The sequence below is a fragment of the Chelonoidis abingdonii genome, chromosome 3 (genome assembly GCF_003597395.2).
Source record: "Chelonoidis abingdonii isolate Lonesome George chromosome 3, CheloAbing_2.0, whole genome shotgun sequence".
In the NCBI taxonomy this organism is placed as follows: Eukaryota; Metazoa; Chordata; order Testudines; family Testudinidae; genus Chelonoidis; species Chelonoidis abingdonii.
The window spans coordinates 46,989,482-47,005,769 of NC_133771.1; the positions used below are offsets into that span (position 1 = coordinate 46,989,482).

At 43.2% G+C, this 16,288-nt stretch overlaps 1 protein-coding gene across 6 annotated transcripts; it reads right to left on the minus strand.

Moving 5' to 3' along the window:
- Positions 1–922: 922 nt before the first annotated feature.
- Positions 923–15,792, minus strand: LOC116815566 (glutathione S-transferase-like). Of its 6 annotated transcripts, none has more exons than XM_075063713.1 (7): positions 15,753–15,792; positions 13,100–13,206; positions 12,868–12,919; positions 6,470–6,602; positions 4,508–4,643; positions 1,559–1,690; positions 923–1,172 (listed from the first exon to the last, which is right to left on the minus strand). In XM_075063713.1, the coding sequence occupies exons 2-7, from the start codon at positions 13,184–13,186 to the stop codon at positions 1,047–1,049; spliced, it is 666 nt and encodes a 221-aa protein (XP_074919814.1). In that variant the 5' UTR covers positions 13,187–13,206; positions 15,753–15,792; the 3' UTR covers positions 923–1,046. The 6 variants fall into 6 exon arrangements, with proteins under 6 accessions (XP_074919814.1, XP_032619924.1, XP_032619926.1 ...); XM_032764033.2 differs by lacking the exon at positions 15,753–15,792 and adding an exon at positions 15,259–15,361; XM_032764035.2 differs by lacking the exons at positions 13,100–13,206; positions 15,753–15,792 and adding an exon at positions 15,259–15,362.
- Between the last annotated feature and the right edge of the window lie 496 nt (positions 15,793–16,288).

Consider the following 16,288-nt stretch of genomic DNA (forward strand, 5'->3'; position numbering starts at 1 on the left):
TATTAACCTAGTGCTGCTACACGGGAACTTAAGTTGGCTTAACTATCCTGCTCAGGGTGTGGGTTTTTCATATCCTTGACTGAAGTAGTTAAAGAAATATAATTTTCTAGTGGAGACCAAGCCCAAGACTAAGGTGGAACACTTTTGTTTTGTGTGTGTTTGGACTTTGATACTCCAGAAGGGCTGTACTTTTGTGAACAGGCCTGGTCTACACTAGAAAATTAAGTCAACTTAACTATGTTGCTCAGGGGTATGAAAAATCCACATCTCTGAGCAGTGTAGTTAAGACAGCTTTACCCCCAGTCTAGACAGCACTGATGGAAGAATCCTTCCCTGGACTTAGCTACCATCTTGCGGGAAGGTGGGGTGCGGGGTGCAGAACCCCTCCTGTTGATGTATGTAGTGTGTCTACACCAAAACACTACGGTGGCGCAGCTGTTCTGCTGTAGCATTTTAAGTGTAGACAACCCCTTCCTTCAGCAATGGGACTATGCTGAAGGCCATAAGAATCTTTGAGGATCAGAAGAAACTGAGGCAGGGTGACTGCAGTGCCACACAATGCCAGAGGTGTCATACTCTGAGACTGTACCTTGCAACCACTCTAAAGCAAAGACGTTTCTGGCCCATTATTGGTTAATAGGTTCAGAACAGTGTGTGTAGTATATACCATACTAGAAAGTTACAAGTCAATGTCTTTAAGGAGTCATGACTCCTGCTCCAGAGTTGAGGTTTTAACACCTATTTGCATCTAGAGATAATATTATTAATTATCATTATTATTATTATTTATATTCTGATAGTGGCAACAGTGTGACAGCTTCCTTCCAAATGCAGAGGAAGAGCAGACACTATCCCAAATAATCTTTTGTTTTCGTATTTTATCAAGGACTTGACACTCTTTAAAACAAACCACTCAAACAGCAAGAGTAATTAGATACTATTTTCTGTCACTGGAATGTCATTGCTTTTAATGATGGTGGCGCTGATCATCTAAACTGGCCTGTTCTTTTTAGATTTTGATGACCTCTCTGAATGGAACCTGGCATTTAATCTTTTTTGAAAACTTCAATCACTGTCGCCACATATTGGTCATCAGGTGGGGGCTTCCTCTGGCTGCCAGGCTGTAGGAATTTCTTAATTGTGGGTATGTTGCTTATTCTTGCTTTAAAAGCCTGAAATGAGAAACAACAGAAGCCCTAAGAGTAAGGAAACAACACTCAACTACTTCATAAATAAAAACTACACACATTGGTTTTGAAGAAACAGAGCTCATTAGCAGAGCTCGAATCACCTTAATTCCACAGACTTCTATTGTTATTATTACTTAACATTTATATAATGGTAGCACTTAGAGGCCAACCACATCAAACACCCCATTGTGCTTGGTGCTGTACAAACATACAGAAAATTACTGCTCATGCTCCAAAGAGCTTACTGTTAATTTACACAGTTTTAATGAGATCAGAATCAGCCCAGGAACTCATGTTAAATGAGCAACTTGAAGTCTTTGTTCTGCACAATTCTATAGTTGCTGGTTGAGCTTTAGTAACAGAATTACCTGTAACACAGGGAACTTGGAAAGCACAGTGGGCTCTTTCTCCTCTACTATTAAAATGGCTTCAAGCAGCTGTACATCTGCCCAGCTGAATCGGTTGCCAACAAGAAACTCTTGCCCGTGTTGTTTCAGAACCTACAGAATACCAGGGAACACAAATGTTATGGGTATGAAAGAGACATATACACTGGATAAATACTGGCAACTGAGCTCAGTGTGATACTTTCGAAGTATAGCAAGGTCATGGTCTGTGTAACAATTTTGTATGAAGCATCTGGATGGGATTTTCAAAAGCCCTTACGTGATTCATTAGCACCTGTGCTCCGCAATCGCTCAAGTGCTTTGGCAAATCCCTCTCACTGAATACAACACTAGTATTAATAGCTGCAATAGAAAAAGTCTGAATTCTTGTACCTAAGTACAAGAGGTACATAGACGAGTCTTTCCAGGTCACAGTAGAATGGTCCCACCCCTAGTCCAACAGCCTCTGTGCTTTTGAGGATGACGAAAGTTTTGAGGAAGGAGAACATCAAGCTGCAGCGAGGGAAAATGATCCCATAGTTGAGATCTTTCTTCCAGATGATGTCATGGTGTTCTCTCACACTGAGGATACCCCTCTGGGGGAGGGGACCCCAGTTATTAGGAAGAAACAGATATTAGTAATGTGAGACTTGACTATCATAAATACAGATATTTGGGGTTATGGTGACCAGGAGAACTGCATGGTGAATTGCAAAGGTTGCAGACATCTCAAGACATCTAGACAGATTTATGTGCAGTGCTGGGGAGGAGATGGTGGTTGTGGTACATGTAGGCACCATTGACATAGAGAAAGGTAGAAGAGAGGTCCTGAAGGCCAAACTTAGGCTGCTATATAAAAGATTAAAGTCTAGGACGTCCATGGTAGCATTATCTGAAATGCTCCAGTTCTACACACAGGGTCAGTTAAACAGGCAGAACTGCAGTGCCTCAATCATGGATGAGACAATGGTGTTCAGATGAGGGATTTGGGTTTATTAGGACCTGGGGGACCTTTTGGGAAAGGAGGAGCCTATACAGGAAGGATGGGCTCCACCTAAACCAAAATGAAAACAGCTTGCTGGCATATAACATTAAAAAAGTTATTGAGGAGCTTTTAAACTAAGGGCTGAGGGAAAGCCGACAGGTGTTGAGGAACAATAGTTCAGACAGAGACATACCTTAAGGAAGGATTTATTAAAGGAGTTATTCTATAGCCTAGTAAAGAGGAGAGGACAGAAACTGATAAAGTGCAGGTAGGAACTGAAGAGAAACAGTCAAATGAAAAAGGAGTCCCATTCAACTACATTGCATGAAGACAGGCAACTAAATATTGACAAATGTTATAAATGCTCATGTGCAAATGCTGAAATCTAAATATTAAGATGGGTGAACTTTAGAGTACAAATGTGGGGACCTGCATGTACCCTTCTAAGCTTAATTACTAACTTAGATCTGATAGCACTGCCACCAACCAGAAATTCCAGTGTCTGGTACACTCCCTGTCCCCCAAAACCTTCCCTGGGACACCGAAGTCCCAAACCCCTTGGGTCTTAAAACAAGGATAAATAATCCATTCCCCCTCCTTTCCCCCTCCCAGACTTTCCCCTCCCTGGGTTACCCTGAGAAACTACTATGAAATCCAAACTCCTTGATCTTAAACCACAAGAGAGGAAATTAACAACTTCTTCCCCCTCGTTTCCCTCCACCACTCTCTGTAGTTCAGACCCAATCCTCCTTGGGTTCTTAAACAAGGAAAAAAAAATCAATCAGATTCTTAAAAAAAAGACGCTTTAATAAGAAGAAAAAGTAAACAATTGATCTCTGTAAAACTTAGGGAACGGAAAATGTTTAGCAGGATCTTCAGCTTATATAGACTAAAGGGACCCTCCCCCTAAGCCTAAGATACAAGTTAAGCAAAAACAGAGATAAACATATTCTTCCAGCAAATACACATTTGCAAGTGAAGAAAACAAACATAAGACTAATCCGCCTTTTCTAGCTAGTACTTATATTTGAACATTGAGAGAGTGTTTCAGAAAGATTGGAGAAAGACCTGGTTGCACGTCTGGCCCCCTCTTACCCCAAGAGCGAACAACGAACAAAACAAACAGCACAAACAAAGACTTCCCTCCACTGAGATTTGAAAGTATCTTGTCCCCCGATTGGTCCTCTGGTCAGGTATCAGCCAGGTTTACTGAGCTTCTTAACCCTTTACAGGCAAAAGAGACATTAACCCTTAACTATCTGTTTATGACAGCATCACAGAAACTTCGTGGAATGATGATAATCAATGGCATTTGGTAATACCAGGGAATGACAGAATACGTCATGCTGATGGGGGAGTGGCACCGTATGTGAAAGAAAGTATAAAAGTAAAAATCTTAAATGACTCACACTGTACCATAGAATCTCTATAGGTAAAAATGCCATGTTTGAATAATAGGACTATAGCAGTAGGAATATACTACTACAAGAGAGGCTACAAAAACAGAAAATTCAACAATAAGGGGAGATTTCAACTATCCCCATATTGACTGAATACATGTCACCTCAAGACGGGATGCAGAGATAAAATTTCTAGACACCATTAATGACTGCTTCTTGGAGCAGCTACTCCTGCGACCCACAAGGGGAAAGGCAATTACTGATTTAGTCCTAAATGGCACACAGAATCTGGTTAAAGAGGTGAATATAGCTGAACCACTAGGTAATAGTGACCATAAAGTACCGGTAATTACATTTCTGAACACTGACCACTTATAATGACAGATCTACTCCCTTTTCAGACATCTAAAATGGGGGGTGTGATCATTCGATTCCTTTTGTTCAGTTTGGCAACAGAATATTGTTCATTGCAATCAGAAGCATGTATGTCTTCATTCAATGATATGTAATGAAATGACTATAAGTTGTTGCCTCACTATCACTTACTTTTTCATAGACTGGGAAGTATCTGGTTGTGGCCCTCTCAATGATTAAGGCAAGATTCCTCTCCTTAAGTGGAGTGAAAGGAAAGGGAATGATCATTCCCATGAGATCAGCTGTTCCTTCCACATACATGTCAATTCTGGAGGGAGGGGAGAGAAGAAAGCATGTTCAAATTATTTCAAGTTTTCCTTGCAAATTAGTAAAAGCAATTTTTTATGATCCGTTAATATTTGTATAATCAGCTTTTGCGTTATATAATAGCGCTGTTAAAATTTCACTGTTGCATTCATGCCTTGCTACCTTTTTAATGACAATGCAGACATGCAAGCATATGTTCAACAGCTTGTACTGTTTTTATTGTTTAGTGTTTTATAGGTCTCTTCATGTTTGGATTTAGTCTCTTTGGGGAGCAAGCAATGTTCTTCTGGTGAGTGGTTCTACTTATTCATTTATTTTTGCTGTTAAAGTAAACCTATTGCTAATCAAAGATTCTGGGTTAACAGCCCTGGAAGCTCAAGTCCTTTTCATCCACAGAACCAGTTGTCGTCAGGTAATGGCAGTGTAAGGAGGCACCCTGGCTCCCCGCCGCACCTGAGGGGGAAGAGCCAGAGCAGGCACCTCCGTGGGCGGAGCCAGTACCACCTGTTCCCGGAAGTCAAGGGGCGGGACAGGAAGTATAAAAGCCAGGGCCCAGAGGTCAGTTGAGCCCAGGATGCTGAAGAGTACAGACGTGGAGGCCTGAGCTCCCGCTCGGCCCAGCTTTCCTTGTGCTCACTATCCCGAGGAGCGCTGGCCGGACCTACCTCGGGCCAAGTATCCAGAGGAGCGCTGGCTGGACCTGCCCCGTGCCGGGTATCCTGAGGACCCTCAGCCTGAACTACCCTGCGCCCGCTGGCCGGAGGAGCCGCCAGAGCCTGCCATCCCCCGGTCCTCCGAGGAACCTATGGTCCCTGGGACCCCCGCCAGACATGCCGACGGAGGACAGGTACCAAGGGAAGGGAAGTTTTGGAAGTAGCCCGGGGGCGGCTGACTACAGTCAGCTGCAGAAGGCCCCGAGCCTATGGCCATGTGTATCGCCAGGATCCCTACTAGATCACCCTGTCAGTGTGTTTCGGTGGGAGCCCCTACTGATCATCCTGTCAGTGTGTTTCGGTCCGGATCCCCCACTGACGCGCCTAGCGGCGACTTCGCCACTACCGAAGGGGGCCCCGGGCTGGAACGCAGAGGAGTGGGTGGGCCTGCGTTCCCCCTGCCACCCGTAAGCGGGTGGCAGAATTCCCCCTTCACCCAGAACCCCTGAGCTGTGCTACGGTTTGTTTGTTGCCCCGCCCTGCCCAAGGGCCAGGGCTCCTAGACTTTGTTACTGCTCTGCCCTGCCCCAAAGGGTCAGAGCCTGAATTGTTCGGTGCCCGCCCTGCCTAAGGGCCAGGGCTTCTAGACTTTGTTACCGCTCTGCCCTGCCTCAACGGGCCCGAGCCTGAACTGTTTGTAGCCCCGCCCTGCCTAAGGGCCAGGGCCCATAGACCTTATTTGCTTGACCCTCAGGTACAGGACCGGCGTGGAACCCGTCCCGCTGCCTAGAAGGAGGCGCCCTGGCTCCCCGCCGCACCTGAGGGAGACGTATCACAGAACAAGTTATGACTGCTCTGCCTGTATTAAAGAAGTTTCATCCACAGCAAAACTGCAAATACTTGGAATTCTTTACTATTGGTTTTGCAATCCCAATTTACTCAGCAAAACACAATACAAAACAAAAACAAAAAACTATAACACTACGGGCCTGATCCTCTTCAGCATAATTTCAGAAACAATGGTTAAAACTCAAGGGCCAAAGAATTTTCCCCTTAGTGCATAACAGCTTTTTCTCTCCCTTTCATACTCAACTTACAGTATTACATAAGTGTTAACTGGTAATAATATAGCTATTCATTGTAGTTTATTAAGAAAAAGGGGGTGTTACAGTACAATGCTCTCTCTTTCAGATCCTTCCCATAGAGGTTGTACTTGGCAGCTATGTAGCGGAGAATGGCTCTGGTCTGCACCATCTTCATCCCATCAATTTCCACCAATGGTACTTGGTCAAACAGCAGGGCTCCATCTTTGGAAAGGAAAATACAAGAAGTATAATGTTACTTAGGCCGGATCTATACTTAAAAGTTAGGTCAGCATGGCTATAGCACTCAGAGGTGTGAAAACATCACACCCCTGAGCCCCTATGCTAATCTAACCCCTGGGCACATGGGGTCAGGGTAGCCCCAAATGTAGACAGCATGGGATGTTCTGATTTAGCCGATCTCCTGATGTTTCCATCATCCTAGCGACTGAGATGAAGTTCCTACGGTGACAGAAAAAATCCCTTCCATCAGCGTAGGAGGCACCTATACTACGGCGCTACAGCAGCATAATTACAGCACTGTAGCTGTGCCACTGTAGCATCTGTAGTGGCCTCAATCCCCGTCCCCTCCCAACTGTGTTATCGTTATAGTGCAGCTGAGAAAAATATCTAAATCGTTAGTACACTTCCGATTATATCAGGGCCACCCGGGGGTGGGGGGAGGGCAAGTGGGGCAATTTGCCCCAGGCCCAAAGGGGCCCCCACAAGAGTTTTTCAGGGTCCCTGGAGCGAGGTCCTTCACTTGCTCCGGGGGCTCTAGAAAACTCTTGTGGGGCCCGGGCCCCTGGAGCTTCTTCTGCTCCAGGTCTTCGGCAGCAATTCGGTGGCTGGAGGTCCTTCCGCTCTGGGACCTGCCACCGAAGTGCCCCAACGACTAATGGCAGGGGGTCCTTCCGCCCCGGAATCCGCAGCCGAAGAGCCGGGTCTTCGGCGGCAATTCGGCAGCAAAGACCCCCAGGCCCCCTGAATCCTCTGGGTGGCCCTGGACTGTATATTAGGAGATCTTCAACTTCTGCCATTATATTAAAACTTCCTGCACTAAAATAATGATGTGAGAAAGAATAAACATACACTAGTCTAAATATTTGCTCTGTAGCTAAGACCTAGCATAATCAATTGACACATTGCTTTACAAACCTATAGTCAGATGTTCCCTCCCAAAGGGCTTCCAATTTAAATTTTAATTAAACTATATATGTAGACTGTGCTCCAAGGGCTTAGTTCTGCCCCCTCTGAAGTCAATGGCAAAGTTCCCATTGAATTAAAAGATACAGGATTAAGCCCCAAATAGGCATGTGTGCTACTGTACCTACTAACAGACATCATTTGCTCTAAATCCCTTTTGTTTGCTTTAGTTGCCTGATCTTAATCCATTAACTTCATTCTTCTTCTAGGTAGAAAAGATTATTTTGACAGGAGTTTGTCTGCTCTGTTTTGCACAAAACCATCAAACTACGTCAGTAGCCTAAAATAAAAAAAGTCCTTCCGTTGTTGCAAAGTGTTTAATTTCATAGTGCAATAAAATTGTGTAGAACTGGTTGTCCACATCATCATTTTTTGGTAAACATTTATATAAAGATTGTGTGTCCTCATGACTTTCTGAGAGCAAATGTGACCAGATTAAGGGATAAATACACATTAGCAAAAATGTCCTTTTCTAACAGAAGCCTTTTCACTGATAAAAAACAAAAACCATTAACAAGTATGCAAGGGCCGGGGGGCGGGTTGTGGTTACCATCAGAAACATGTACTACAATAAAAGCTTATTAATGGCTGGATTTTCTAGCCACTCCTTGCAAAGAATTCCCTGGCAGGGTAGTGCACTGAGCATTAGTAAACTGAAAGAGCAATTAGTTTCCAAGGACTTGTCTACACTTGAAATGCTGCTGCAGCTGCACTGTTGTAGCGCTACCTACGCCTATGGAAGGGGTTCTGTAGGTAATCCACCTCCCTAAGAAGTAGCTAAATCAACAGCACAAGTTTTCCATTGACCTAATGCTGTCCAACCCAGGAATTAGGTCAGTTTAACTGCTCTGATCAAGGGCGTAGATTTTGCACACTCCTGAGCAATGAAGCTGGGTCAATCTAACGGTCGACCAGGCCTTAATAGCAAAAGTAGTACGGCCATGTCTGCACTACCACATATTTCGGCAAAATTTATGTCGCTCAGGGGTGTAAAAAAACCACACACACCCTCTGCAACTTAAGTTTTGCTAGCGTAAGTGGTAGTGTGCAGTGCATTATGTCTGGAGGAGAGCCTCTCCTGCTGACATAGCTACTGCCACTCGTAGAGGTGGTTTTATTATGTCAATGGGAGAGCTCTCTCCCATTGGCACAGAGTGGCTACACAAGCAATCTTACAGCTGCATCAGTATAGCTGTGCTGCTGTAAGATCGCTGGTGTTGACATGGCCTAATTTATCCTGAATAACAAGCTATTAGCTCAAGTGAGATTTGTAATAGACAGACAATTGTTGGCCCTCCTAGCTTTTACTAGGGAAAGCAATCACTGTCCTTTAAATAACTAGAAGCTACATGTAGGCAAACAGGTTTGGTTAAGAATTAGTCTAAATGTTTGCCCAAAATATGAACCAAATGTGCTGCATTAAAAACTGTTAAAATTGTAACACTATCACTTTAAGAGTAAAGTTTTCCTGCTCTGACCTGCAGGCTACAGGGATCTGTAGGGAAGCCTGAGATTAGAGTCGGTTTTGCAGACAGTTAGCTTAGCCCTAGAGTAAGGTGGGGTGAGTTGTGCTTCTTTGTTTTAGGGAGTAGCCTGCTTTGCGGTTCTTATGTGTTGTTATTCTGAATTCTAAGAAATAAAGTTACATTGCAACTTAGCAGGAAGAGTATATTTTTTATCAGACTTCTCTGTGTGTTTGCTGTGAACATACCAAACCCAAACCACTTTAAGGTTCAATAAAGTTAATTTAAAAAATAAATGACACAGGGTACATCTACACAGTAAAAGAAAACCTAGGACAGCAAGTCTTAGAGCCCAGGCAACTGATTTGAGTTCACAGGGCTCATGTTGCAGGGCTAAAAAATACCAGTGTAGATGTTCGGGTTTGGGCTGGAGCCCATGCCCCAAGACTCTCCCCCATCACTACGTTTCAGAGCTTGGGCTCGAGCCTGAGAACAAGTATCTACACTGCTATGTTGAGCCTGGCAGTGCAGGCTCTGAGACTTGCTCTACAGAGTATATTTGCTATATAGGAGTACCCTCAGGTGCCTAATCTGTAACTGACAAACTTATTTAAACATACCTTCCTACCTGGACAAATCCCTACATACCCAAGCCACTGAAACAATAGCCTGCAGTTGACTGCCATATCACTCAACACTGAACAGCTATACCAAGAAAATAGAATATGCTTAAATGTAAACTGTTACCACAAGGTAAATATATGCCTGCTTTCAGGGAGTATAGCAGTTGAGCTCAGTGCATTAAGACAAGAATCATTCTTGCATCGTGGGAAGTTACTGAGACATTGCTTTATGAGCATTCATTTATATTCCAAGTCTTAAATAATACCTACTGTATCAGCCCTCTTTTAATACCAAAGAATACCTCTGTGTTAGTCCTCAGTATAACAAATACATGAGTGATAGGTGAGATCAGAACACTAAACAAGAGGGGACAAATTCAATCCTGTTCTTACTTCCTACAATGTACAAGATAAAAGCCAAACACACATCCAAGGTTGCAGGAAGGTGAGGAAAAAATCTTAAGGGGGGAGAAAAGAGCAGCTTTTACCAGTCAGGGCACACTTGCAGCTGTACAGCGCTGGGAGTTAAACCTGTCTTCATACAGCTGAGTAGGGAAAGCGCTGCAGTCTGTCCATACAGACAGCTGCCAGTGCACTGTCATGACCACATTTGCAGCATCTGCAGCGGCATTGGGAGCAACGATTATGGGCAGCTATCCCAGCGTTCAAGTGGCTGCAACGTGCTTTTCAAAAGGTGGGGGAGTGTGACAGGGAGCATGGGGGAGAGAGAGTGTGGATTTCTGGAGCCGACACTGTGTCAGCAGCTGCCTTGCAAGTTCCGACCCTCTCCCCCACCCCTCTCTCACTCACTAAAAGCAAACAGCAGCTGGCTTTTTCCTCACAGACCAGATAAGCAACCGCTCCCTGAAATGGACCCCCCGCTCCCTCCCACCCGCCGCGCTGCTTCTCTCTTCAAGCAAACAGTAGCTGTGGGCATTCCAAAGGAATCCCCCTGCCTGCCTCTGCTCATTCACAGCAAACAGGAGCTGTGTTTGTTTTTTTGATAAGCAGCTCCTGGAGCCCGGAGTTCACAACAAAACAAAGAGCAGAACTTTCTTTTAAAAGGATTATGGGAAGCTTCCGGAGGTCAGTCACTGCGTACTAAGGTTATTCCCTGTTTACACTGGCGCCCCAGTGCTGCAGGAGCAGCACTACACTCTTTATTCCTCTTGGGGAGGTGGAGTACAAGCAGCACTGTAGCCACAGAGATACAGCGCTTTATGTGCCTTGCCAGTGTGGACGGGTAGTGAGTTACAGCGCTGTAAAGCCACTAACAGCGCTGTAACTCTTAAGTGTAGCCAAGCCCTCAGTCCATAACCTGTAAGGAAAGCTCTACACCACCAGGCTCCACTTCTTGATTCTGATGACCTACAAATCTCTGTCTCATGATGAGCTATCTCCCTTCAACCAATCTAGTAGTGTAGCCTGTCTTTCTGGATTTTTAGTCATCATCCTTAACTCACTGTTTAACAATAGTTAAGCGTTAGCAAAATGTTAAACTCAGCTGAGCTCTTGATCTTCCTCCACAAGCCCTCCCCATCTCACCATGAACATTGTTACCATTCTCTCAGTCACTTGGGCCACAATATGAATTATAATGTGGCCCTCTCACTGGATCCCCATACTCAGGCCATTTCTAATTCTTGCCACTCCTTCTTACACAACATCTCCAAACTCAGTCTTCCCTCTCTGACTATACAACCAAAACTCTTGTCCAAGCTCTCATCTCACATGTTGACTATGGCAACCTTGCTTCCCTTAAGTCTATTCAAAGGCCTTCTGCTCCAATCATCTGCTTGGCTTATTGCTCTGACCACACCAACCCCCTCTGAATCCCTCCATTGGGTCCCCCTTTTCAGATAAGATAAGCTTCTTGTCTTTAAGGCCTTTCATAACTTAGTCTCACCTTATTTAACTAATGCAGCAGCTTACTGTGATGTCAACTCCCATCTAGACTCCACCAGCAATCGAACCATTAACTCCCACTTATGCAGCTTTGTGTTTTCTCGGGCACTGACCCTTATGCATGGGGAAAATTCCCTGAAAAAATCCGAATAGCAACTACCTTATCTTCCTTCAAATCCTTCATTAAGACTCCCCTCTACCATGGTGTCTGTGAAGCCCAGCCTGCTGATCATAACTAGGCAGGTTACAAATGGACTCCTCCTCTTCTCTGTCTTTCCTTTTCCTACTCCCTTCCTTTCTCCCTGCCCCTAATCCTCAATAAAAGAGCTGCAGTACACGTTCTTTGCATCACAGTTTAGGATGTGGACAAATTGAAGAGTCCAGAGGAGAGCAACAAAAAATGATCAAAGGTTTAGAAAACTTGATTTATAAGGAAAGTTTAAAAAAAAATGGTATGTTAAGTCTTGTGAAAAGAAGACTGAGCGGGGAGCTGATAACAACCTTCCAATGTGTTATAAATAGGACTGTGATCAATTGTTCTGCACGTTCAGTGAAGGTACGACAAGAAGTAATGGGCTTTAATCTGCAACAAGGGAAATTTAGGTTAAATGTTAGGAAAAAGTTCTAATTATAAAGGTCTTTATGCTCTGAAATAGGCTTCCAAGGGAGGCTGTGGAATCTTTGTCACTGGACGTTTTTAAGAACAGGTTAGACAAGCACCTGTCAAGGACAAGTCTAGGTTTACGTGGTCCTGTCTCAGCACAGCACCTGGGCTAAATGACCTCTTGAGGTCCCTTCCAGCCCTACATTTCTATGATTCTATATACCTAACAAAGCTGGGCCAACTCTTCCTCAGATTCATCTGCATGTATGTTGTCTCTCCAATCCCCTACTCTTCATTTGTTTGTGTATTTAGACTCTAAGCCTCTGAAGGCAGGGATGGCAACACCCAGCACAATGGGCTCCCTACCTGAATTAAGGACTTTGGATGCCCCCATAATATAGATATTTAATAAAAATAATCAGGGGCATGAGCTTGGGAAGTGCTGAGCTCCCTCAAAATCGACTGGCTCCAGTGGAAGTGAAGGATGATTAGCACTTTGAAGGTGTTACTTGGCACGAGCCAGGATTGGGCGGTCAAGGTTACTGATTTATGAACTGATACATGATGTAAACTGAATTAAATGTGTCCACACAGGGGTTTACACTGGTTTAAGTAAACTGATATAAAACCCAATTTTACCTAAACTCGTGCCACTTTGGGTGTAGAAAATCCCCGGTCTACAGTCTTACCTTTTATTAACTTTTGATACTGTTCCCTTGTTTCCAAAAATTCTTCTTCAAACTGCAAAAGGAAAGATTAAATAGATCAATTACATTGTTATATTTCAGGCAGCCTCTTTTAGGAAGCAACCCAGTCACAAGGAGCCAAAAGGCAGAGTAATACACCAGCATAACAAAATATATCATGGCTAATCCTGAATGAGTCCATACAAGAACACCCCTTCATAAATTATGGACTAACCTCCACCCCAGCTGCTGCCAACAGCCATCGTATTGATTCCATGCATCCTCTTCCATTGAAGTAGGTAAGTTTGGGTTTCCCAGACATGCTTCCTTGCTTCTGCTTCCCTGACAAATATCAAGCAAAGGAAAATGTTTCTCAACAAAAATGAGGTTTTGCTACAATGGAATGTTTACAGCACAATGAGGTTTCAGGCCTCTGCTGCTGTCACTGTACACTTTACTCAAGGTATGTTTATACTACAAGCGCTACAGCTGCAGTACTACAGCTATGCTAAAGTGACAATTACTGTAGTAAATCCACCCCTCAAGAGGTGATAACTAGGTTGACTGAAGAATTCTCAGTTTTTATGCCTTCTGGAATGGTTCCTCCAGGCCAGGTGGGCTTTCTGGTGAGTTTCTGTTTGGAAACCTCTGCTCTTAAAAGCATAGTGCACTCTAGGACACAAACAGGGAGGGAGAAAGTGGGGCCTGAGCATGTTTGGTGGTGTTCCTCTCAGGCCCATCCACTCACTCCTGTGGGATAGACCCTCATAAACACCAGCGAGGAAACAAAAAAGCCTCATATATTTTTCCTCCCTGAGGATGTACATACTGTTTAAAGGGCACTCAATCCAAAACTTGACTTAGAAATCATTCAGATTGACAATTACCCATTAAACAGTTCTAAGAATCAAATCATGTAAGTTTTCTGTCTTGGCACTAAGACTATATTCACAGTAAACATAATGCAGAAATAATCACCTCCTTTTTATTAAAGCAAATAACTAATTGCAGCAGCTCATGGCATTTTATCCATAAGAAAGATATTGTACAAATTTGTAGTTATTTGCATGTAAATAACGTTTAGTGCATGCTGGCAGTGTTTACTGTCTGTACAGCTTGCAACACCCAATACTCCCTGATATGTTATCACAATTAATACTTTTTACCCTTTGTATCATGTCAATACACATTGCGACAACATACAGTGTGCAAAAACTTATAGTAACTAAAGCTCTTCCATTAACTGTGAAAGCCAAAGTGCTTTTAAACCAAAATTATGGAATAAAGACTCTTCTTTTCAGATCCCCTGTTGTAATCTTGTATCTACATCAAGTATGTGAAGTGCAACCCTCATGAAGGATTGTGCATTGTACTGTATACGTAAACAGAACAAATGGACTAGAAAGCTTAAGGTATTATTTAACATGGCCAACTAATAAGGAACAGTATGGCACGGAATGTGACCAGAGTAAAATCAAACCCAGACATCCAAATTCTGCTCTCGGTTACACCTTTGTAGATCCAGAATAACTCCATCAACTTTAATCAACTGCATTTACACCAGTGATACAGAAAGCAAAATGTACAGTCCACATTTTGGGTGGAAAGTTGTATGTATGTTTTATTGTCAACCAAGATGAGAATGATGCACGTGTCAGAACACAACACCCAGGAGGTGTGTGGATTACACACGGCTATGTACAAAATGATAGAAAATGTTTTAAATGCTTTTGTCTAATCTCCACATTTCCCCTAAAGCAGTCTGTTTTCTATAATGAGTTCTAGGGCTGCGTCCTCGCTGGATTTGCTAGAGCAGACACTTCACTATACAAGAATCAGGGAACAAAGTTAAGTCTTTCAAAAGCAACATTGCCTACATTCAGTATAAAGCAGCAGACGGTTTTACTTTCATCCACCCCTCAGGAAGGAGATAAGTTTTCACTATTCTTTGATCAGCCACCATAGTTCAGAGCAGGGCAGGGCATGCTATATCACCCAGCTTTCATGCTCAGATTCAAAGGAAATCAGCTCTAAGTTCCAGGCTTTCATTGCAAGTCTGAACTTTACTCTTTCTCTTGCTTTCTTCCTCCTCTCTCCTTTGGCTTTTTGCTCTCACTGTTTGCCCTCACTTTACAACATGCCTTATTCAAGTCTGAGTTAACTTTCTGGATTAATTTCCTATTTAAAAGATCCCTTTTCCCTTCTTTTATCCTCCTGTATAGCAACCAAACACCACTTGAACTGCCTTTGATGCAGGCAGCTAAATATAGTAAAGATTTTAGATTACCATTACCAACAGTTATGCTAAAGTGTTTGAAAGTAGCTTTATTGAAACCAGGAGGTCAAATTCTTTAAGTTAAACTAATTTCTTTTTATGTGGGAGTCAGTACTAACCTTCACGTTTTGACCCAGGCCAAGTTCTTCTTCTCCTTAACGAGAACAGAATTTGTTTCTTCAGATTCTAAGAGTATGGAGCTCCTCCAAACTCCTCCCCTCATGGGGAGTCGCATGCATACCTCATAGGAAAGAAAAGTTCCTCACTTCCTGAAGAGACCCCCACAAAATTAAAAGTTACACTGCCATTTTAAAAGGTGGTTGTACCTACTACTGTTATAAAATTACTATGAGCGAGAGAGAAAAATATCTTTCTCTATGCTTTTCAGTTTGTTTATTTGACTATACACAGAGTGCTCAGCTTCCTGGTTACATAGTCTGCTTCATGGTTACATAACTATTCAGTTATCTTCTGTTGTTCCAGTGGGTTTTTCACACAGCAACAGAAGAAAAACATTCAGAAAAGCAGAGAAAATATTAGATTTGAATTGACTATATTTCAGGTTGATGGTGATACTATTTAACAAATTAAACCAATATGTTCTGCCCCTTACCTGACTTTTCAGCAGTAATTCTGGCTTGTCCTCTGGCTGCAATGTACAAGACAGACACCTAAAATGAGGGACAACATGGGTCTGATTTTTAAAATCAGATTGCTAGAGCCTGTCATTCACACATGCAGTTATCTGATTTGTGTATGCATTCATGTTAGTGGGACATGAAAAATGGATATGCAATTTCTGCCACAATTGGGCTCCATGTTTTTAATTAATAATGCCTATTTTACAACTTTTAAGATGAGCCAGAGATGAGAAGAAAATCAATTTGCCTGGGGTCCTACCCCCAGTTTCCATGCAATACAATTTTTTTGGCTTTGTTCCTTGCATTTAAGATGAAATGGTCGAATCTGGACATCAAACCGGATGGGTAGATAGGTGATCTAGCTTTTAGCAGATCGAGAACCGAACTGGGACATGGTAAACCAAGCTCCAATTCCCATTTTTGCCACAGACTCTCTGCATGACCTTGGGGAAGTCACTTAATCTCTGCTCTTGTGTCAGGTACTAACACAACTGCCCGCAGAAGCAGT

Bases quoted from the DNA above. Each gene is read 5' to 3' on its own strand.
- LOC116815566 (XM_075063713.1), bottom strand. From the start codon at position 13,186: ATGTCTGGGAAACCCAAACTTACCTACTTCAATGGAAGAGGATGCATG. The intron at 6,603-12,867 runs GTAAGACTGTAG...TCCTTTCCAAAG, and splicing joins GTATCAAAAGTTAATAAAAG to ATGGAGCCCTGCTGTTTGAC. The intron at 4,644-6,469 runs GTACTGTAACAC...CCCTCCCTCCAG, and splicing joins GATCTGAAAGAGAGAGCATT to AATTGACATGTATGTGGAAG.